General features: G+C 38.5%; 2 protein-coding genes across 3 annotated transcripts; both read right to left on the minus strand.

The window, feature by feature from the left end:
- Positions 1-980: 980 nt before the first annotated feature.
- Positions 981-4,134, minus strand: pigm (phosphatidylinositol glycan anchor biosynthesis, class M). 2 transcript variants are annotated; one of them, XM_010778300.1, is made up of 8 exons: positions 3,758-4,134; positions 3,068-3,241; positions 2,834-2,954; positions 2,472-2,712; positions 2,033-2,136; positions 1,784-1,938; positions 1,414-1,515; positions 981-1,207 (listed from the first exon to the last, which is right to left on the minus strand). In XM_010778300.1, exons 1-8 carry the CDS (start codon positions 3,926-3,928, stop codon positions 1,040-1,042), a joined length of 1,236 nt encoding a protein of 411 aa, XP_010776602.1. In that variant the 5' UTR covers positions 3,929-4,134; the 3' UTR covers positions 981-1,039. The 2 variants fall into 2 exon arrangements, with proteins under 2 accessions (XP_010776602.1, XP_010776603.1); XM_010778301.1 differs by having other exon boundaries at positions 987-1,207; positions 2,472-2,607.
- Positions 4,135-4,695: 561 nt separating this feature from the next.
- LOC104951650 (uncharacterized) lies at positions 4,696-18,966 on the minus strand. The gene is made up of 20 exons (XM_010778360.1): positions 18,944-18,966; positions 17,607-17,703; positions 16,536-16,667; positions 15,778-15,918; positions 15,291-15,408; positions 15,037-15,179; positions 14,388-14,465; positions 14,090-14,179; positions 13,821-14,001; positions 13,475-13,655; positions 11,154-11,224; positions 10,381-10,562; positions 8,249-8,359; positions 7,119-7,259; positions 6,752-6,869; positions 6,515-6,657; positions 6,327-6,404; positions 6,060-6,149; positions 5,799-5,979; positions 4,696-5,647 (listed from the first exon to the last, which is right to left on the minus strand). Exons 1-20 carry the CDS (start codon positions 18,964-18,966, stop codon positions 5,418-5,420), a joined length of 2,529 nt encoding a protein of 842 aa, XP_010776662.1. The 3' UTR covers positions 4,696-5,417.
- Between the last annotated feature and the right edge of the window lie 937 nt (positions 18,967-19,903).

Raw genomic sequence — 19,903 nt, forward strand, 5'->3', positions numbered from 1 at the left:
TAGAGTAATGTTTGTGAAGCATTACTTCGCCCATATTATATAATTGACATCAAGTAAAACCTTGTCTTGTGGCATTGTGACACTGCCACATATATGAGGAAATATATGGTTTATTTCTCCTGTTGCAGTGTCCCTCTCTCCCCGGCTTTAACTTGTCGTCTCCCACTAGTCACTAATCAGGTGTGCAGTTCCCCCAGGTGTAAGGGGGCGTGGCTTGGGAACAAATGGAGAAAGAATTGTTTGGAAGAGGAGTTTGTTTGGAGAAAGATGAGGAAGCCTGGCACCTCTACAAAGTGAATTAAGAGGGATTTTTCTAATGTGTACGGTGTTACCTCCATCTGCTGAAGGAACATCAAGACAAGTGGAGTCTGAGGACCATACATGCGGGTGAGTTTGATTCCTTTTTGGGATGTTTTTCTTCTTTTTGCACTGCAGTTTTTCTTGGATTTTATTTTTTTCCTCTTATTTTTACTGGATTATTCAGATGCATTAAGAATACTTTTTTTCTGATATGTGATTGTTTGGGGCAGGTAATTCATATTAAAGTTGACATTAAGGTTCCCTCTATAGTGTTCTTCCTTTGTTTGGGTAATTAGATTTTAAGAGGACCCAAATCATTATCTTAAAAAGGTTTTAGTAACACAGTAGCCAGCCATTGAACCTTTTTCTAATTACAACAAGCCTTAAAAGTTAAAGAGCCTGTGATTGAGATGACCTTATGAGAGCTGATTGCTAAAATGTGGCCGCAGGCGGAACTGACTTTAAAGTTTGAAACTAGAAAGGCAGTGCAGCAGCTGTTTTCTGCCTTATGTGACTCATTGAGATGTTGTGGCATGCATTTAATCAAAAGGTTTCAGAATGAGGATATTAAACAGTAGATTTAGACACCATGAAAATTGGACTTTATGAATATATTCTGTGTTCTGTGGGGAATTGATTTAGATAACAGAAAATAATTCAGTAACAGGGAGACTGACCATAAAAAATATATACACTTTATTTGTTAACAACGTGGAACATCGTCATTTGTATCTTAATTTCATTCAACTTTCAGTCTCTGTGGGGTTTGTGTTGGCTTGTAATGGGAAACTATCTGCATCAAGATGAAGGAGTTGATGATCAAGAAGAGCAGTCCAGCAAGCCAGATCCACAGGAAGGTGTTGTAGCCTTCAAACTCCAGGAAGTAGGCCGGGCCCAACCACAGACCCTGACAGTGGGGAGAAAACACATTTCTTTATAACAGTCAATTCTTGTTGATTCAATCAAAAATATTGAAAAGAAAGTTATAAAGAATAAAATAATCTGTGAAGTTGTTTTTGATTACCATTTTAAAGCTAGTTTGATTTGTTATATGTTAAGGTTCATATCTGAAGTCCTATTTAATACAACATAAATTGCAATCAGGTGAATTACCTGTCCAGCAAACCAGAGGATCAGCAGTCCCACTCCCTGTTTTAGTGACAGACTCAGGTGAGGGATGACCAGAGGGAGTAGACAAAGGTACCACAGGAAGTACTATGAAAAGGGAAAACACAGAACATTGTTAAAGGCTTTAAAGAAATCTTTATATTTATAAATGCATATTATTGTGCACTGTGGTTAGCCTCATGGCTGTCAAAGTGGTGCAGCAATTAACTACAAATATACACGCTTTTCTAACTTAATTGACAGTGGAATGTGTAAAAACAAAGGGTGGGACGAAGTCTCTTGAGGACAGCTTAATCTGATAATGACCGCAACACAATGCATTGTATGATCTCTTAGACCCTGTTTTATGATGTACCTGTGAAGTGCAGACTTTGTTGAAAGAGACAAAGATGGCGGTGTGCAGGAAACAGCAGAAAGACAGGTCGGAGTGAAAGGCCCATGATGCGACCAGCAGCAGGATGAGCTGAGGCAGGAACGCTGCCAGGCCCAGCCACTGGCTCCACCCGCTGTCTGCACCAACAGAGGAGAAAATCATTTGGCTGAGGAGAATGGCTAATAAACATACTTTTAGAGTTATAACAAATTTATGAATGGCTACAAATACCTGCGGTGAGGTAGAGCATGTAGAAATATGGAGAGAAGTTGTGTCGGATGTCCCTTCTGGTCAGATGGTACAAGTAGGTCTCATGAAGGAACTCCCATCCATACCTGACAAGAAAGGGGAGGATTATTAATAGAAGATAAGGGATGATGCCGATTATTTCATATTTAGAAATACTTCAATCAGACTTTTGGTTCGCTGTTTCTATTACCTTCTTAAGACTTTAGGGGGAGGTTTAATATATATATAAAATAGCATGAATAACAAGATATTACTGTTGTCAAATAGAAGCCAATCATCTTCAAAATAATATTGTACAAAACTAGCTGGGATAAATTACAGAAAAATGTTAATATTTACCACTCAGTATGCAGATTTAAAAAACCACAGTCACAATAAGCACCTTTTTCTTTACTGTAAGTAATTTGGTTGCATATCTCACATGTAATAGAAGAGTGCCGTCAGCATACAGAAAACTCCTGCTGCTACACTTGCAAAGAGAAATAGCTCCCGGTTGAGGAAGCTTCTAATAAACCGCATTAAGCTCTTGATCCCCTTTTTGTCCTCTGATCTGGTCTCTGTTGTGCGCAGGGACAGAGCAATTGGAAGAGCATATGTCACCGGGTAGATCTTCATATGGACTGACAGAGCATAGAGTATGGCTCCCCACATCAGATGCCGGGCTAGAAGAGCACAGGTAAAGGATATTGGCACAAGAGCTGTGTATATTACAAAAAAGCAGTATCTATATCATTTTTACAGAGCTAATGTATTTTTGAAGCTGCAAGGCTTCCACACCCTTACCTTCCATACAGAGTAATGTCCCCAGCACCAGTGCAGCTAAGATTGACTCTGCATTCCCTCGGCTGGATACTCCAATGGGCAGTGGGTTGAGGAGCCACAGAGAACAAACACGCAGCGCAGCCTAAAAGAAAATCCCCCAAAAACACAACTTAGAATACATTTCCAAAAAGTGTTTCATTACAGGGCAAAATGAATACTATAAAATAACAAATGTACAAAATGCTGAAAACATACCTCAGTGCCAAGACCTTTGAGAAGAAGGATTTTGTAGATGAGCAGTCCAGAGAGCACATCACATACGATGAAGAGGATCTTTCCAAACACCATGCTGAGATAGATGTTAGGGGTGAGCAGCCAGGCGAGGAGAGGGGTGTAGCGGTATGTTGATCTGTTGTAAGGGGACTGCCCCTGTGCAAAAGAAGAAACAAGAATTATCAAAAATACTTATCGTGCAGAATAACCCAATTCAGTGTTGTACTTGCATATTATTGGATTATTATAGTAGATGGATTCACAATTAACGATGCAGTTGGAAGAACTTCGATTGCTTTTCTTTTTTGTGACTGGTCAAGCTGGAGCTGAACTTTAATGTAATAATGCCTCATATTGCACTCCAAACTCATAATTTATGTTGTATGTAAAATCCTCATCTGGAGGGAAATTAACTATAGTTGTTATTGAGTGTAAGGAATAAAGTCATATTTCACTCTAAAATAGTTTTGAATGTTATTGTACATGTTTGAAGATTGAAAGGTAGTATAGTAGAAGTAGCATAGCACAATATTTGTATTATATGTCAATAGAAGTATCTAAAAAGGGACATAATACTTGATAAATTCCCTTTCCAGTATTTTATTAATTGACTTATAACAGTTTTATCTGGCTACTTTACACTTGTCACACGAGTTATAACAATGGTCTTACCTCAGTAATGAATCTTGCAGCGTCTGTGAACACATGGTAGTCAATGTCAGTGTACTTCACCACCATAGTCTTATCCTGGTAGTCTCCATAAGCGACCAGGGCCAGTCGTATAACGAAGGAAGCCGTGAAAAGGACATGTTTTTCTGTTAGCTTTGTTATTAGCCGCTCCATCACCAGCCAATCAGGGCAAACCAGATCAGCAGGCAGCACCTGGAGCTAAAGCAGCTACTCTGTCGTCTTTAAGAGGGAAAACGTTAGCCGAATTGCCCGTCTCTATCATTTCATCTTGGCTTTAAAATAATAATAATAATAATAATAATGGATAACACTGCCGTCCTGTGTTGTCAATAAGCGATTAGTAGACTTCAAAAATGACATCCAGGAAGTTAACCGGAAGTGCCTTTCCTAGCTTGTTCTTCTTCTCGAACTTTTAACAACGTAGCGACGAATTAACGCCTCCTAACGTTCAGGAGTGAGATGCGTTTATTGACAACGACAATTCATCCTTTTTTCACTGTATGGTGTATTTAACACACTAAACATGTTCCATTGCTTTTATTTTTGCTGAATAATTCTACGACTACCTGCTATGAAGAATTAAAAACTGTGTGTCCAACATAGCAAGCCTTTCCTCCTGTTTCTACATGCAAAATATATTTTTTAAACCGGTCAGACAAGACACTAATTTCATCTACTTGAAAATGTTATCTTCTTTTAAGAAAACCTGTTACTGTTGTATTTTTTATGACAAAGACAGCCTGTAGAAATAGGATTCCAAAAGTAGTACTGCCTCGTACAGAAAGCATTATACTACAGTCAGTTTGGGTTAAACATTAACAGTGTAGTGTAGTATTAGTACTTGTACAAGGACAGGTCAATACAGGTTTTCATCACACATGACTGTTTCAAGTCTGAGAAAAAATGTCTGACAACCAAGATTTGGGAACGGCACACTTTTTTTTATTTCATTTGTAAAACACAAGTATACATAAAAAGGACATGGATTCGACACCAGTTTAAACCCTCATGTAAGCTTTTGCTTTTTATAGAATATATTTAGAATTTGCATACGTAGCTATCTGAAAACATGCTGTAATCCCATTCTTTCTTTGGTTAACTGAACATATAAAATGCTGAAAGTGTATTTTCTGTAGATAAAGTGCCAAGAATCTTGCAGAATTACGTATTAAAAACGATAGTTCAGGCCTGGCAGTTAAACGAACATGGAAATTGTGATAAAGGCAATTCTTGCAAAGGGTGTTTTAGATGATATCGACTTTAGACGTGATTGGTATAGATTAAATAGGATAAGGTTTAAGGCTGCAGCAAAAAGGGCCATACTTCCATTACAGACTTAAGGTTTTAAGGCTGAAGATATTAGGTTCAAAACACAAACTGTGTACAAACCTAATAATCAGGATTAACACAGAATATTTCATTCACTCATAAGGAATGATGGAGACCAGTTTAAAAAAATCCAAAACCACTCATCGTTCTACATTATGAAAACACAGGAGGGAAACTTGATTGTGAATAGCTATAGGAAACTCTCGAAGTGATTCTCAATCATCTTCTAGTAATATAAAATAAAGTGTGATACTGTTGCAATGCATTGTAAACCCCCTTTAGTTGAGAACCACTGCTCTTAACGATGTAGAGCTCACTCAGGGGAGCAGTATCTACCAGCAAAGAGGACGCTCATGGAAGGGTTATGTCGGATGAAGAATAGGAAGGGGTGGTCTGCAACGAAGCTTTCTGGTCGCATCGGGGCACATCGCAGCATCATGATCGCAGCAGTGGCAGCAGCAGCCTCAGTTCCCTCCTCGTTGACCTCCACAAAAGCCTTGTGGACAACTTTTGACAGAACCAGGTCGTTTCCAGGGGCCATGCCTGTCACAGACCAGAATGAGACAAAATATATCAGACAAATATGTCTGGTCCCATATGATGGATATAATGTGAGTGTGTGTGAGAGGAGCAAGATCAGGTTTTTTTTAATTCACAAGTGTTATTCTAATATTATCCAGGGACCATGTCTTACCTGAGAAGTCACTCATTGCCATGTCGAAGGCATCTGCCATGCCCATGCTGACCAGGACATTTTTCAGATCATACAACTCCTCCATCTTAAAACGAGGCAGCCCTACCATGACCTCAACATTATCCATCATCTCTGGACGAGTCCACTCGGTAAAGTTCTCATAGGTCAGCTGTTTCTCCAGCTGTAGGTGGACACAAAATCAATAATTAGTTTTTGTCTGTATTATTTGGGTTCCTTAATGTGTGCAAGTGCATGTCCTACCTTCTCCAGACCTGTTGTACTGTCCTCTATATCTTTGGGCAAAAAGATGAGCATGCTGAGCTCCTTTCCTTTGTAAGGCATCTCAAGGATCTGTCAAACAAAAGGTTTCAAAGATTATAGTAGTCTATACTGGTCTGACAACTATTGGTTGGTCGGTAGATTACTAGGAATAAATACAGCCATTGTCTGCTAGTTAGTCACAGTTATAATCAAATAGATTGTTACTAAAAACCCAATAAATTCTCCTTTGACTAAATTGTGAATCACCTGGCAGCTGGCTTCAGAGATGTAGGTGAAAGGGAACTTTGATTTCATGTTCATCATCTTCACTGGTTTGGTGCCATTCTGAAAAAACAAATATAAATTAAAATAAAATTATTATTAAATACAATTTACATTTAAAAAAACTCATATTTGCTGACTTTCAATTGACTATTTGCTTAAAGCAGTGTTACCTTGTTTAGTCTAAACTGAGAATCCACAGTTTTGCTCTCCTCAAACTGTTTGTCCCAGTTGCCTTTGAAGTAGATGGCGTTGACCAGCACCATCCTGGTCATGCTGTCCAACACTCCCTTGGCCAACAGATCCTTAATTTTACCTGGTAAACAAAATCAACACATTTGTGAAGCGATGTTAGACTACTTAAAGAATGTGTGCAGCCCAGGTGACATGTTTCAGTGTGTGTGATGCACCTTGTGTCATCTGCTCCACCCAGTTGTTGATGTTGCCTCTCGCCACTTCTGAGCTGTTCACAAAGTCCGTAGGCTCCAGCTCTGCACTGTAGTGCTTCTTGGTTTTCCCTAAGAAATCCTAGAATCAACACCATCAAATTTACTAATTCTGCTCACCGGAATAAAAATCTCTTTTCTTAACTTAAGCAAATGGAACATATCACAATCACTGATTTACTTGCTCATATACTGGCTACTCCCTCATCATTCATTCTTACAAAGCTCACAGATTCCTATGTGGGCCTCATTTTCTCCAGCCAAATCATTTGTAAACAGAACCACACCTATTCATGAAGATGGGCACACACACATGCCGAAACACACTCACCTCTACAAACTGGTAGGACTGCTCCCCGTACAGCCTGTTGGCGACACTGAGGGCAAACGGAGCGTTTTCCCTGTTCAGCTCTGACAGCAGTTCGGCGAAGCGTGTATGGACCTCATCCTGCAAGCCCTTGGTTTTCAGGCACTGTGGAGAAAGTAGACAAGTGTTACAGAGATGCACTAAGCATGTGACGGATCAGTCTATTATACACGGTATAAGACTAGTTATCTTGCCTATTAAGTGATGAGATAAGAGAGACAATAAAGCAAGTTTTCCAGGCAAATTGCAGATTTGTTGCTTTGTTCTACTCATTTTCATACATTGTGTTAAATGATTGTTGGTTACTAGAGTATGCAGTCACTCACCTGACAGACCCTTTATTGTATATATTGTGTATATATATATATATATATATATATATATCTCTATATGAGAACAACTTAATCATTTACAAAGGTTAAAAATATAACAAGGCTAAATTAAAAAAAAATAAAAAAATTGACATGGAAAATTCAAAAAACACACCTTAAACACTGACTTTAAAAAGCATTGAAACCCCAGCCCAAGCTTTGACGAGCCTTTCCAGACACATTCACATAAAGAGATCCCTCCACCATTTTGTTATTTACATTGTTACATGCAGAGAAAACCCTTTAGTCGACGGAATTCAGGATGTGTTGGTGTGCATACAAATTCCGTATAATTCATTTTGACATTTGGTGTCTCCCACATACAGGAGTGTTCTGAGTATTGCACTAGAATAAGGCATGTGTACTAAATTATCTTTTTTATTTGTTTGTACTCTTCTAAAGAATTTGTGTCTCGTGTTGGTTTTCAGCAGCTGGCTGTAGGAGATAAAAAACATGACTACATTCCTGAGTATTATGTAACACTTTGGAGTGTTGAGCTGTTGGAACACCAACCTTCAGTAAACAAAAGACAACTGAAGCATCTGTTTTGTATTGTTCTTGTTTTTCTAAATTCGGTGGCATACGGCAGCACATTGCAGCAAAGAAGAGTAAAAAGTATCACCTTGAGCCACCCGCTCTTCCCCTGCACCATATGACACCAGACCGTAAGTAAAATGCCCTTAAAATGTTAGTTCTTCATTCCTTTACTCTTGTCTTTGTTACCATCTTCCGCAGATATGGTGGCAGCATGGCGTTGACTTTCTGCTGCTGCTCCATTTGCATCTGCTCTCCTCCACAATGCCGCGACTTATCTGGCTCAGTAAAGCAGAGCACCTATGGGTGGTAGTGTTCACTGTTGAGTTAGGCACTGTGTGCTTTGGTCTGGAAAACAACATTTTTATATGTGCCTAGCAGTGATGTGTGGGCTGAGTAGTATTCAACAAAGCTAGGAAAGTTCATTACCCCTCCAACGGGAAGCTGGATGAAAGATGATGCCAAGTTAAAAAAATTGCTAAAACAGAAGTGAGGATTTTTTTTTGAGCAACTGAGATAAACCCCTCTTAAGCATAAAGAAATCGAGAGATGATTGCAGTTATATAATACATCAGAATATACAGGTTTTACACAGTCCAGACACCATCTTCAAACTATTGACCTATGGACATTTCCTGAATTATTATGACTTGAAAATAGGTAAATGTAATTGCATTGGCATCTTTTTGTCTTCTATCTCCATGTATTGATGAGTAGAGGTCGTAAAAGGTAACCACACCCAACAATATTGTCAGGGTGAACTCATTACACCCTGAACGTTTGTTGAAGGAGTATCGCCCCACGGACGGCTGTGGGGATGTGTCCGACAAAATCACTGGTTTGGGAACCACTGGATTATATACATTTAACAAGAGTCGTAAAGCATAAGTGATACTGCACTTCCAGAAATATATAAAGAAAACCTTATTTAAATAACTGTAACAGTCTTAATTCTTAAAAAGTACATTATACTGGTTTCCATTTTATGTGTTTTACTTTTGAGTTGGTTTGAATAATAACGGTTGTCAAGAAGATGAATGACAAATTGGGCAGTGTCATTGCTGGTCCACACATTTGTTTTCCAAGCAACCATCAGCAGGAATTGCAAAACAAATCCCTGTTAACTAATGACTAAGTTCCTAAGATATGGTTTACACAACTTTTTTATTTTGTAACTGGCTGCCAGGAAGAATGTCTTGCAGCAGCCACATGTTACTCTCACCTCTGTACTTCTTGATTCATGCAGAAACACACACCCACTCTGTCATTGAGCAGTCATGCATGCACACACGGGTGTATCATCTGGACTCATGACGCAGGAACCTGCTTTGATAAGCCATCAACCACATCAATGTCCCAGACAATGATAAATCATAATAATAAATAACCGTGTCCATGTGGCTTTCACCTTGCTCTTACTAGAAGAAACATGTAGGCTTTATTTTGAAGCCCTGCCTTTCCCACATACCCATGATTCCACCAACCCAGAGTCCTCTAGGTGTGGCTTTGATTAAGCAATTCTTTAGAAAAATCTCACAAAAGGTTTTTGTTTCACATAATTCATTCTAAACGTTGAGCTTCTGCTGTGTCGCCTACAGAATGCCACTGTGTGAAGGCTTTCTTTCTTTCACGGTGTAAAGGTATACATCAGTCCTTTTTCCATGAAACAAAGTATATTTCTGAAAACCGTTGCACTAAGCTTTGACAATGCTTTTGGGTCCCATACTTTTTAATAACCTAGTAGGAATTCCTTCTTTATTGGATGTATCTACATTGAAAATGGCAGTATAGTAAGAGTGAAAGTCATTTTAGATTTTTTTGGGAATACATTTTTTTATATAAAAAGGAACGCAAATATTCTTTCAGCCGGCATTTATTGAGCAACTCCATTTGAGGATTAGTCAGTAAAGGATAAGGTGTACAGATAACTTAACCTATATCTTTATTGCCCTTAATGTACACTTCCATGTTACCTTTCACGTACCTATCGCAACACAACAAAGAGCCACCCCTCATAAAACCTAGTCAGTCTGAACAGAATAGTTTTTTTGTCATTCCTGCTGACACTGTAAGAAAAAACTTGTGATTCATAGAGACTGACAGCCGACACCCTGCCCTTCATTCCTATCAATTTCTCCCCCCCCTCCTTATCTTTTTTAGTTTAAAAAAATGCTGGGCTAACTGTAAGATCAGTTAAAAGACACAGTTTGTGGTGGTTTAATCAGATGCAATTACAACAAAATGACACCAAACGAGGTGCACCGACCTCTTAATTTTCAGAAACCATTTCTTTTGGCTGTGTGTCTTTATGTTTACTGTACCTCTGAAATCTGTGTGAATGTGTTGCCCCTGGTCCCCAGCATCACCATAGCCAGGGCTGAGGAGATGCTGAAGGGGGAGTAGAAGACATTCGTGGCATTGTCGTTATCGCCTAGCTGTTTGAGCAAAGCCAGAGCGAAGGTTGTGTTGGCCTTGGATAGAGGGGTTGGTGATGCCATGGTGTCTGATGGAAGAAAGAACAAAGGAAAGTGTGTTAATATGATAGACCTAAAGACAATTAAATAAAAACCGGTTAGATGCAGTCTTTAGTTCAGAAAGGATTTGAGAGACTAAGCAGGATTAATTCAATATATCTTTTAAAACAATTGGTTGATTTACCGTGATCTGGGCTAATTTTAACAATTGGGAAAGTGGAGGATTGGGAATTATCATTGATAGCTTTTCTTGTAAAATAACCTCATCCTATGTATGCACATTCACAAATGGATAGAAAAATACATTTAAAAAATATTACATAATCACAACATTTACACTACTTCTACATAATGATTACAATTGCTCGAACAGGCAACAAAAACTATTTATAATGCTACATTAAGACACTTTCTTTAACATTATAATTAGATTACACAGCAGCACTTCTATTCATAACGCCATATTTCTTTCACCTGCAATCAGTAACACCTGTCCTGTTTAACCTGCCTGGTAAGTAACACTGTTAAGAATCAATGTTTGTTTAGCCTGGATCAACTTACACAAACCAAATAAATAAATTCGCCCCGTGACAAACTAAACCAAATTCATTTCAACTTACTGACAGACACTTTTCTGATGGACTTCGAGTGTTCAGGAGTCTTTCCGTTACAGGAAGTCTCGTGTTTGAAGCTTCAGTTTTTATTATTTACAGGTTAGCTGACACGCCCCGAAATCCTTCCTGTCAGATGAGCTTCCGCATTCTCATATGTCATTGTACGGAGGCCGAAAGGACAAAACGAGCTTTCATTCGCTTTTTTTCTTAGCTCACAGAAAACGGCAGAGGTGGGAAAGTACTCGGATCTCTTAATTAAAAGTTGAAGTACCGGAGTTTATAAATACTTTTTGTACAAGTAAAAGTCCTGCAATTAAAATGTTACTCAAGTAAAAGTACACAAGTATTGGCAATGAAAATGTTACTCAAGTAAAAGTACACAAGTATTGGCATCTAAATATTAGACATGGTATAAATACCAAAAGTAAAAGTACTCATTGTACAGATTGGCCCATTCAGAATCATATGTATTCTATGTTTTGATTATAATGATTAATGTATTAAAGTGTTATCAAAGGTAAAGGTGCAGCTAGTTTTAATGTCTTTGTATACTGCAGGGTAGCTTCTGGATATACTCCGATTTAAGTGTTGATTATATGTCACATCATTAATCTACATCTGTAACGTAACTAAAGATATTAAATGAATGTAGTGGAGTAAAAGTACACGATTTACCTCTGAAATGTAGTACAACGTAGCAACAAATTGAAATACTTAAGTAAAGTTAAAGTACCTCGAAATTGTAATTAAATACAGTACTTTACTAAATACTTAGTTACTTTACACCACTGGCAAACGGTTATTATGACTGTAATAATTATTATTTTTGTCACTGTCGAAATTACCCAAAACGAAAAAGTTAAAATAAACAAATATCACTGGGGAAAGAAACAAAACCTTCAGCAACAGTGGTTTAATAATTTGGATTTAGATAGTATTTAACATTACTACTGATAAGATTCAACCAGATTGAGAGAAAATACACACATAATGTAATTCTGTGTTTCATTCAACTATATTTGGAGTGTGTATTCAATTTCCAATACATTCTGTTAGCTCTAGGGCCTGCATATGATACATTTGATTTTAATTTAAGTGATAAAAGTTGAATAATTACAGTGTTCCACCAGATGGAGCTAATGTCAGGATTTCTTGATCATGATAGCATTGGATAGAGTGGGATTAAGATTACCAATGTTTTTTAAAAATTGCCATATTTGACTGCAAACAAAGAGATCTCAAAATGTTTTAAGGCTACTTCAAAAATCGGTACATTGAGTCAGCCAAGGCCTACAACAAAAAACAGTATGCAATTACACACCTTTTTATAAACATTTGCATCAGTTCGAACTATTTTAAATGCATTATTCTGTTATTTTCTGTCTTTATTTGTTTCACCGATTGAGCTATAGTGACCCAGCCCTCACTTTGCTGTATTGTAAACAAGGATTCATAAGATTAAACAAAAAATGAGAATAATTCATACAACACAATTGACACATTTTGAAAATGTCATAATTTGAAAGACATTCAGATTGCATAGAGACGAAGGAAACTTTTATTTCACACGATTACAGTACAAAATTATTCATATACAGAATGTACATATTGGTTTATATATATATAGAGAATCATATTTCAGATTAAGACTGTGTGAAATCATGAAACACCTTTTTTTTAAGATACAGATAAATGGATCAGACAATAAATGGAATGTGAGGGTGCAGTGCGTGGGATGTGGATCTCAGAGAAAGAGAATGTGGGCAGGATGGCAAACAGAAAATAATAATTAATAAGATGTAACTGACGCCCTATTTTCACTGCATGGTTTTTTTTTTTTTTTTTTTATCTAGCACTATCATTTCCATTCGAAGGGTACCTGGCTATTAGCCTCCTATACAGTAGCTACGATTGGTATAAAGTCAGAGCCTCTTTTTTAAAAGGCCTATTTTTTACTGCAAACATTTCTCGTTGGAAAGTCACATTGAGACGTAAAATACCTGAAACGAGACACAAAACACCCACAAAGAGACAAAAAACACTTAAACCGGACTAATTACGACCACCAAGGAAAGCAAAATGTCTAAAATAGACAAAAAAATATTAACAAATAGAAACAAAAAGAGAAGCTTATAAGAGTTACCCTAAAGAACCAGAAAAAAGAATATGACCACAAAGTGACACATGACCTAGATGTCTCTGTAGAAGGGGCGAAGGCCAGTTCCCTGGTTGTACCCGGGGGGGGGGGGGCATTTCTCTTGATCTGCCTGCAGGACATACAGCAGCGCTCACTCAGGGGAGCTGTATCGGCCGGCAAAGAGGATGCTCATCGAGGGGTTGTGTCGGATGAAGAAGAGGAAGGGGTGATCTGCATGGAACTCAGGCGGCATTGAGGTTCTGAAGCGACTCCAGCAGTGGCAGCAGCAGCCTCAGTTCCCTCCTCGTTGACCTCCACAAAAGCCTTGTGGACCACTGCTGATAGGACCAGGTCGTCTGCCTTGGACATGCCTGTCAGCAGAGGAAGAATGCTTTATGACGCAAGCTTTATAAGTAATACACGTGTTTTGAAGAACCATGTATGTCTTCAGGCTTGTTTGTATTTCAAATGCAACCTTTTGGTGTTTGTTCAGTTCAACTCTTGCTATAATGATGCAGTTATGTTATATTTCTTACCAGAAAAGTCACTCATCGTGACATCAAAAGCGTCCACCATGCCCATGCTGATCAGGATGTCTTTCAAGTCACACGACTCCTCCATCTTGAATCGAGGCAGATTCACGTTCACCTTAGTTTCAACCATCACGTCTGGGCGAGTCCACTCCACAAATGTCTCATAGGTCAGCTCCTTCTCCAGCTAGTGTGGAGAAAATATCATTTATTTGTGTGCCAGTTTGTGCATTTGTTTACTGTGTTGATGTGTTCTACCCATAGACTGGTTCTACCTTCTCTAGGCCCGTTGTCTTGTCCTCGATCTCATTGGGCAGGAAGATGAGCATGCTGAGGTCTTTCCCTTTATAAGGCATTTCCAGGATCTGTGCAGACACATTCCAATTTTCATTTCAATGTAATCTGATCAACAAACTGTTAAAAGTATGGAAAGTCTACTCTCTATACATACATTTGGAATATGGTAAATCTATATTTTATTGAAATCTGTTCGGAAATGACTAAAATCATATTGCATCGGAGGCAAAAAGGCATTACAAAACCAATACTGTTCAACAAAGAAATGGATATTACCTGGCAGTTGGCCTCGCGAATTGAGGAGAGACCAAATTTACTGGTCTGTCCCATCATCTTCACCGATTTAGTGTCATTCTAAAGAAAGCAGCAAACACATAGCACTTTTCCTGTTGAGTTATCATGTTTAATTCATCGAAGACATAGCAGAACGGCTAATTTCTTCACATTTTTTTTATCAAACATTTTATGCTAAATTGTTTCCCTCACCCTGGGAATTTGGGATCAAGAATGATGGAAAAAGTACTCCGATTTTGTGAACAGGTATAAGTAGGAATACAGCAGTGGAGAAATAAATAAGTAAAAGTTGTACAAAATTATTAGCATCAAATTAGGGCACTATAAGTACAAATATTCTTGAAGAATAGCTGATTTTGGAATAATTTATATTTTATCATTGGAAAATATATTTAGGAAAAAGGCAAATTAAAGCCATTACTCTCCCTTTTGTTGTTTGCTGTTTGTTCCCTATTAAATAATTACAGCTCTTGTTTGTATTAATTTGATCGGAGTACAATGAATAAATAACTTCAGAGTTGATCAAGAATATCTGGTTTATGTTGCTTCCTAGCGAGCTGGGTTGCAACAAGCTTTAATTAGAAACATCACTTTGAAGCTGTATCCATAGCTTTGTAACGGTCAGTGTTACCTTGTTCATTTTAAACGGAGCATCAACAGTAGAATACTCCTTGAACTGTGTCTCCCATTTCCCTTTGAAGTAGATGGCGTTGACCAGCACCAACCTGGTCAGGCTATCCACCATATCCTTGGCAAGCAGATCCTTAATTTTACCTGGTGAACAAAAGAACAAAAAGACATTAAGACAGACGACCTCTGTTATCACCCAAAGCTATAATTTCTTATCTACTGACGCGCTCAAATGTAGGCTACTATGAGCTCTACCTTGAGTCTGATCCTCCACCCATTTGTTGATGTTGACCCTGGCTGCTTCTGCGCTGGCTTTGAAGTCCACAGACTCCAGATCAGCGCCGTAGTGCTTTTTGGTTTCTGATAAGAAACGCTGGAATGATAAACCGCATGTTTAAATGCTCGCATCACAACTGTTAACTTGCATGTAACCATTACACAAAGAAGAAACACTTTAAGAGATACTATATAATTTGAATGATTTCTAATTGAATATACCATGGTTTTTTGTTAATACTGTATTCGGAGATAAAACCAAGATAAGTGGAACTGATCATGAAATATTTGCAGGGAGTACTTTTACTGTATGCCAGATTTCTCAACAGTGTTAATCGAAAAATATAATAACACTGGTGACTCTAATTATACGGCAACGATCCAGGTTGATGGAAATTAGGCTGCACATTGAGATTTTCTTTCTGACCAATAACAAATGAATGCAGAGCAAAAAGCACAAACACACCTCAACAAACTGGTAGGACTGCTCTCCATAAAGCCTGTTGGCGAGGCTGAGGGCATACGGAGCGTCGTCCTTGATGAGCTTACTCATTAGTTCGGAGAAGCTTGCGTGGACATCCTCTTCATCATTCTGAGGTGGCAGGAACTGCAAACAGCCAGATAGGATTAGCATGTCACAAAAACAACACTGACACAGAGACCGATAAAAGAAAACCTTGTATTATGTATCATAATCTTGTATGGATCATCGGCCTTGTGATCAGCTTGGCTGTTAAATAATGAGAATAAACACCAAAATCATTGTTAGCCCTGGTTATCAATGCTACAGTCAATTACTCTACATACAGTGGAATACTGAGGCATCCATTACCATAGGAGAATATTAAAGCTTTACGCACCTTTTTAAAAGTGATTAATTGAACATGAATCCGTGCTCTAGGCCAAAATCTACAGGTATGTTTCAGTCTTTTTTTTTATTTGGCATAATGCTACTGTATGGCCTTCTTTAGCATGGAATGCTGTCCTAAAAGCCAAATATTTGAGTCATTGTTATAAACATTTAATGTAATTAGAATGACATTGGGCAAAATCTCCAGAATCCGGGAGATTTCGGAAGTTTAACTTTTCCTTATTATACCTACAGCACCTTTTGAAATAATCTGAAAAATTGAATCAACAGACCAAACATAACACCAATAGAATACATTTCTGCCTCATTTACCCTTATCGTTATTAACGCCTTTAATTTGGCTTTGTTCCAACCTTGCGCACACACTCCGGCAGAATTCTGGACTGATGCATCTGCATCTGCATCTGCGACTGCGACTCCATCTGCAACTGCATTGTCTCTGCTCCTGTCTGCTCTGGTTGCCCTTTCTCAGTAAAACCCAGGACCTGGGGGGGGGGAGCACATTCGAAATGTATGTCATGAGTTGGATCAATGTTAAGTTACATTTTGTCAGTGTGGCAATACAGTTTGATGCACAGGTAAACAAAGACACAGCTTGTAGAAGCACTCTCTGGTGCTAGTGAATTAATTTCAGAAAAAAAAAAAAAAAAATTGAGAAACACTGCGCTGGTGGATTGTCAAAGAAAAAAATGTCTATGCAAACGTTATTATTAATAATAATGAAAAAAATTTTTTTTATCAATTTTATTTTTTATTTTTTTTATTTTCCATTTTTATTTTGTAATCATCTCGTGACCCCCACTCGGGGTCTCGCGACCCCCCGGGGAGTCGCGACCCCCACTTTAGAAACCCCTGGCCTAAGTGACCTTACACCACTGACATGACACCCTACACATTTGTGAATGGTAAAAATATGCTTTCTCACTAATTTTTTATCGTTTTAACTATTTTTTAAAGAGTTGTATGAATTGAAAATAATCCTAATTAATTTAACAAACTATTCCTCTACCTGTCACACAAGGCAGGATGAAATATATCCCTGCCCTTTTTCTAACTGCTGCTGGGAGACAAATAATTAATTGCATGTGCAGGCACTTTCTCATGCCATGCCCCACAAGAAATCCAGACCAAAACGTTCTCTCACCTCTCATATCATTCTTAATTAAATAAAAGGCATCTTTCAATCAATATTAAAAACATCAGAGTAGATCGTTTTTTCCCCCGAATAAAACCTGTGCACGTGACAGAGCTTGATATCCAAACCCACACCTCACGATGGCATAAAAAGATTGCGAAATTCCAGCCCCATCATCAACTCACCTTTTAAATTAAATGCCTGTTCATACACTTAAAATGGGTGTGGTACCATGAGAACTGGACCGTTTTATTTTTCAGTGTACGTGCGTATTTAGGTGTGTGTCTACCTCTGACATCTGTGTGGATGTGTTGCCCCCGGTCCCCAGCATCACCATAGCCAGGGCTGAAGAGATGCTGAAGGGGGAGTAGAAGATATTTGCGATGCTGGGGACCGGGGGCAACACATCCACACAGATGTCAGAGGTAGACANAAATTAAAACGCTAATTCAGAAGAGTATATTTGCAAGGTGCTAACATTTTAAAACCTACAAATACTGAAGAGTTGCCAAATCAAACAAAGAGACCTAATACATAGATTCAACAAAAGGACAATATAAGTTAGGAAGATATGAAAAGTGCAATCATTTATAAAAAATAACAAATACTTGTTGATGAAAACAATACAACCAATCACTACCAATTAAACCTTTTTTTTTTTAACTATTTGTGTTTCAGCATAATGGGCTAAAACGGTAAATGAAAGTTATTCACAGAAAGGTATGCTACAGTTTATAATGCAGTGATTTATGTTCTGCTCTGTATCAGACACAATGACGACATCATCCATATCCAAGATATCCAAGGCCAACACCACCTTCGCTCTGGACCTTTTCAAAAAGCTCAGTGATGCCGACAAGACCGCAAATATCTTCTACTCCCCCTTCAGCATCTCTTCAGCCCTGGCTATGGTAATGCTGGGGACCAGAGGCAACACATCCACCCAGATGTCCGAGGTAGACACACACCTAAACACGCACGTACACTGAAAAATAAAACACCCATTTTAAATGTGTCAACACTTCAATGACATGCCATTTAAGGTGAATTGCTGATAGGGCTGACATTTCGCAATCTTTTTATCTCATTGTGAGGTGTGCATGGGCGCGGGAAGGGGGGTGCTGAGGGCGCTGCAGCACCCCCTAGCGGCAGGCAGGGGGTGCGGAGCTCCCCTGTCTGAATTATTATTTGATGGTTATTGCTGCTCCCGCTGTGCATAATCTGTGTAATATGTAGCCAATAAATTCCACATTGTTGGTAAAATTATATTTTGGCCTGCCCCGAATGTTTTTTCTGTAGCCCCGGACAATTCTACCTCAATAATATAATACATTAACCGTGCTTTACGTGAACCTCATCAAGACACTAGAAAGGACTGCAGGACTGTAATTTCCCGTGTTCAGTGAATGCAACAGAGGCAAGACACCGGACCAATCAGAGAGTTGCATGGAAATAAAAGTGTGCTTGTGTCATTCAAACTCGCGGCTCTGTGTGTGTGCGGAAATAGCGCATTTAGTGTGTGTNCAACTCTTCAGTATTTGTAGGTTTTAAAATGTTAGCACCTTGCAAATATACTCTTCTGAATTAGCGTTTTAATTTAGCTTGCTAGTGTTAACAATTATCTACCTTTCCCAGACAGGTGGAGACATTTCTCCATTATTTATGTTCCAAAACCTTGTCACTAATCCAACTAGTTACTTAATTAAAAGGGAAATCACGGAACTCAGTTAAATCACACAGATATTGCATCATTGCCTTTGGAAACCAGGTGAAAAAGGAATGACTGTAAATCAAGAACTGTTAGTTAAATTAAACCTGGTTAACTCCTGGTATCCTTTACGAGCATTATCAACAAAATCAACAACATGAAATGGCAGTAAGGTGCATCGACTTACTGACAGAGGCTCTTCTTCAGTGAACAGGTGATGTGGAATGGTTCGGTTTAAGAAAATCTAGTTTGAGTTGTCCCTTTATAGGTCATGGTGGCATGGCAGCATTCCAAGATGTGTCGAGATTACACCAATCACTGAAGGACACACCCATGTCATGTTTTGGGTTAACGTTGTGAGTCAATTGTAACAGTTTGCTAATCAAACACTCAACAGAACCATAAAATAGATGAATGGATGCGACATTCAAACTGTTCTATGTTGTTGTTGAGTGTTTGATTAGCAAACTGTTACAATTGACTCACAACGTTAACCNTTCGAGTCGGGACCTTGGCCGCAGAACCACACTTTCCCATATGCTCTCATTGAGGCGGAAGAGATAAACAATATCTGAAGTAATTGAAATCAACCATCACTGATCGATAGAACATATATCAATACCCATAAAAGGAAATAATTTAGAAAGTGTTGGTGGTCGTTGGATCTGTGAAGTGGGACCAGTGCTTCGCAGGCAGAGATAGGACAGCAACAACAAAAAACACATAGGGACCTGGGTTCAATAACAGTCTCACCATACGTCCGGAAAGACTTAACATGGTTTTTGAGAGCCATACTTGTAGATATACTTAGTAGACTATGACCGAAAACGGATAAACGCGAGAAGAGTAGAGATAATTGTACACCAAAAACACGAGCG

Source organism: Notothenia coriiceps, unplaced genomic scaffold (assembly GCF_000735185.1).
Source record: "Notothenia coriiceps isolate Sejong01 unplaced genomic scaffold, NC01 NC01_scaffold00019000, whole genome shotgun sequence".
Taxonomy (NCBI): Eukaryota; Metazoa; Chordata; class Actinopteri; order Perciformes; family Nototheniidae; genus Notothenia; species Notothenia coriiceps.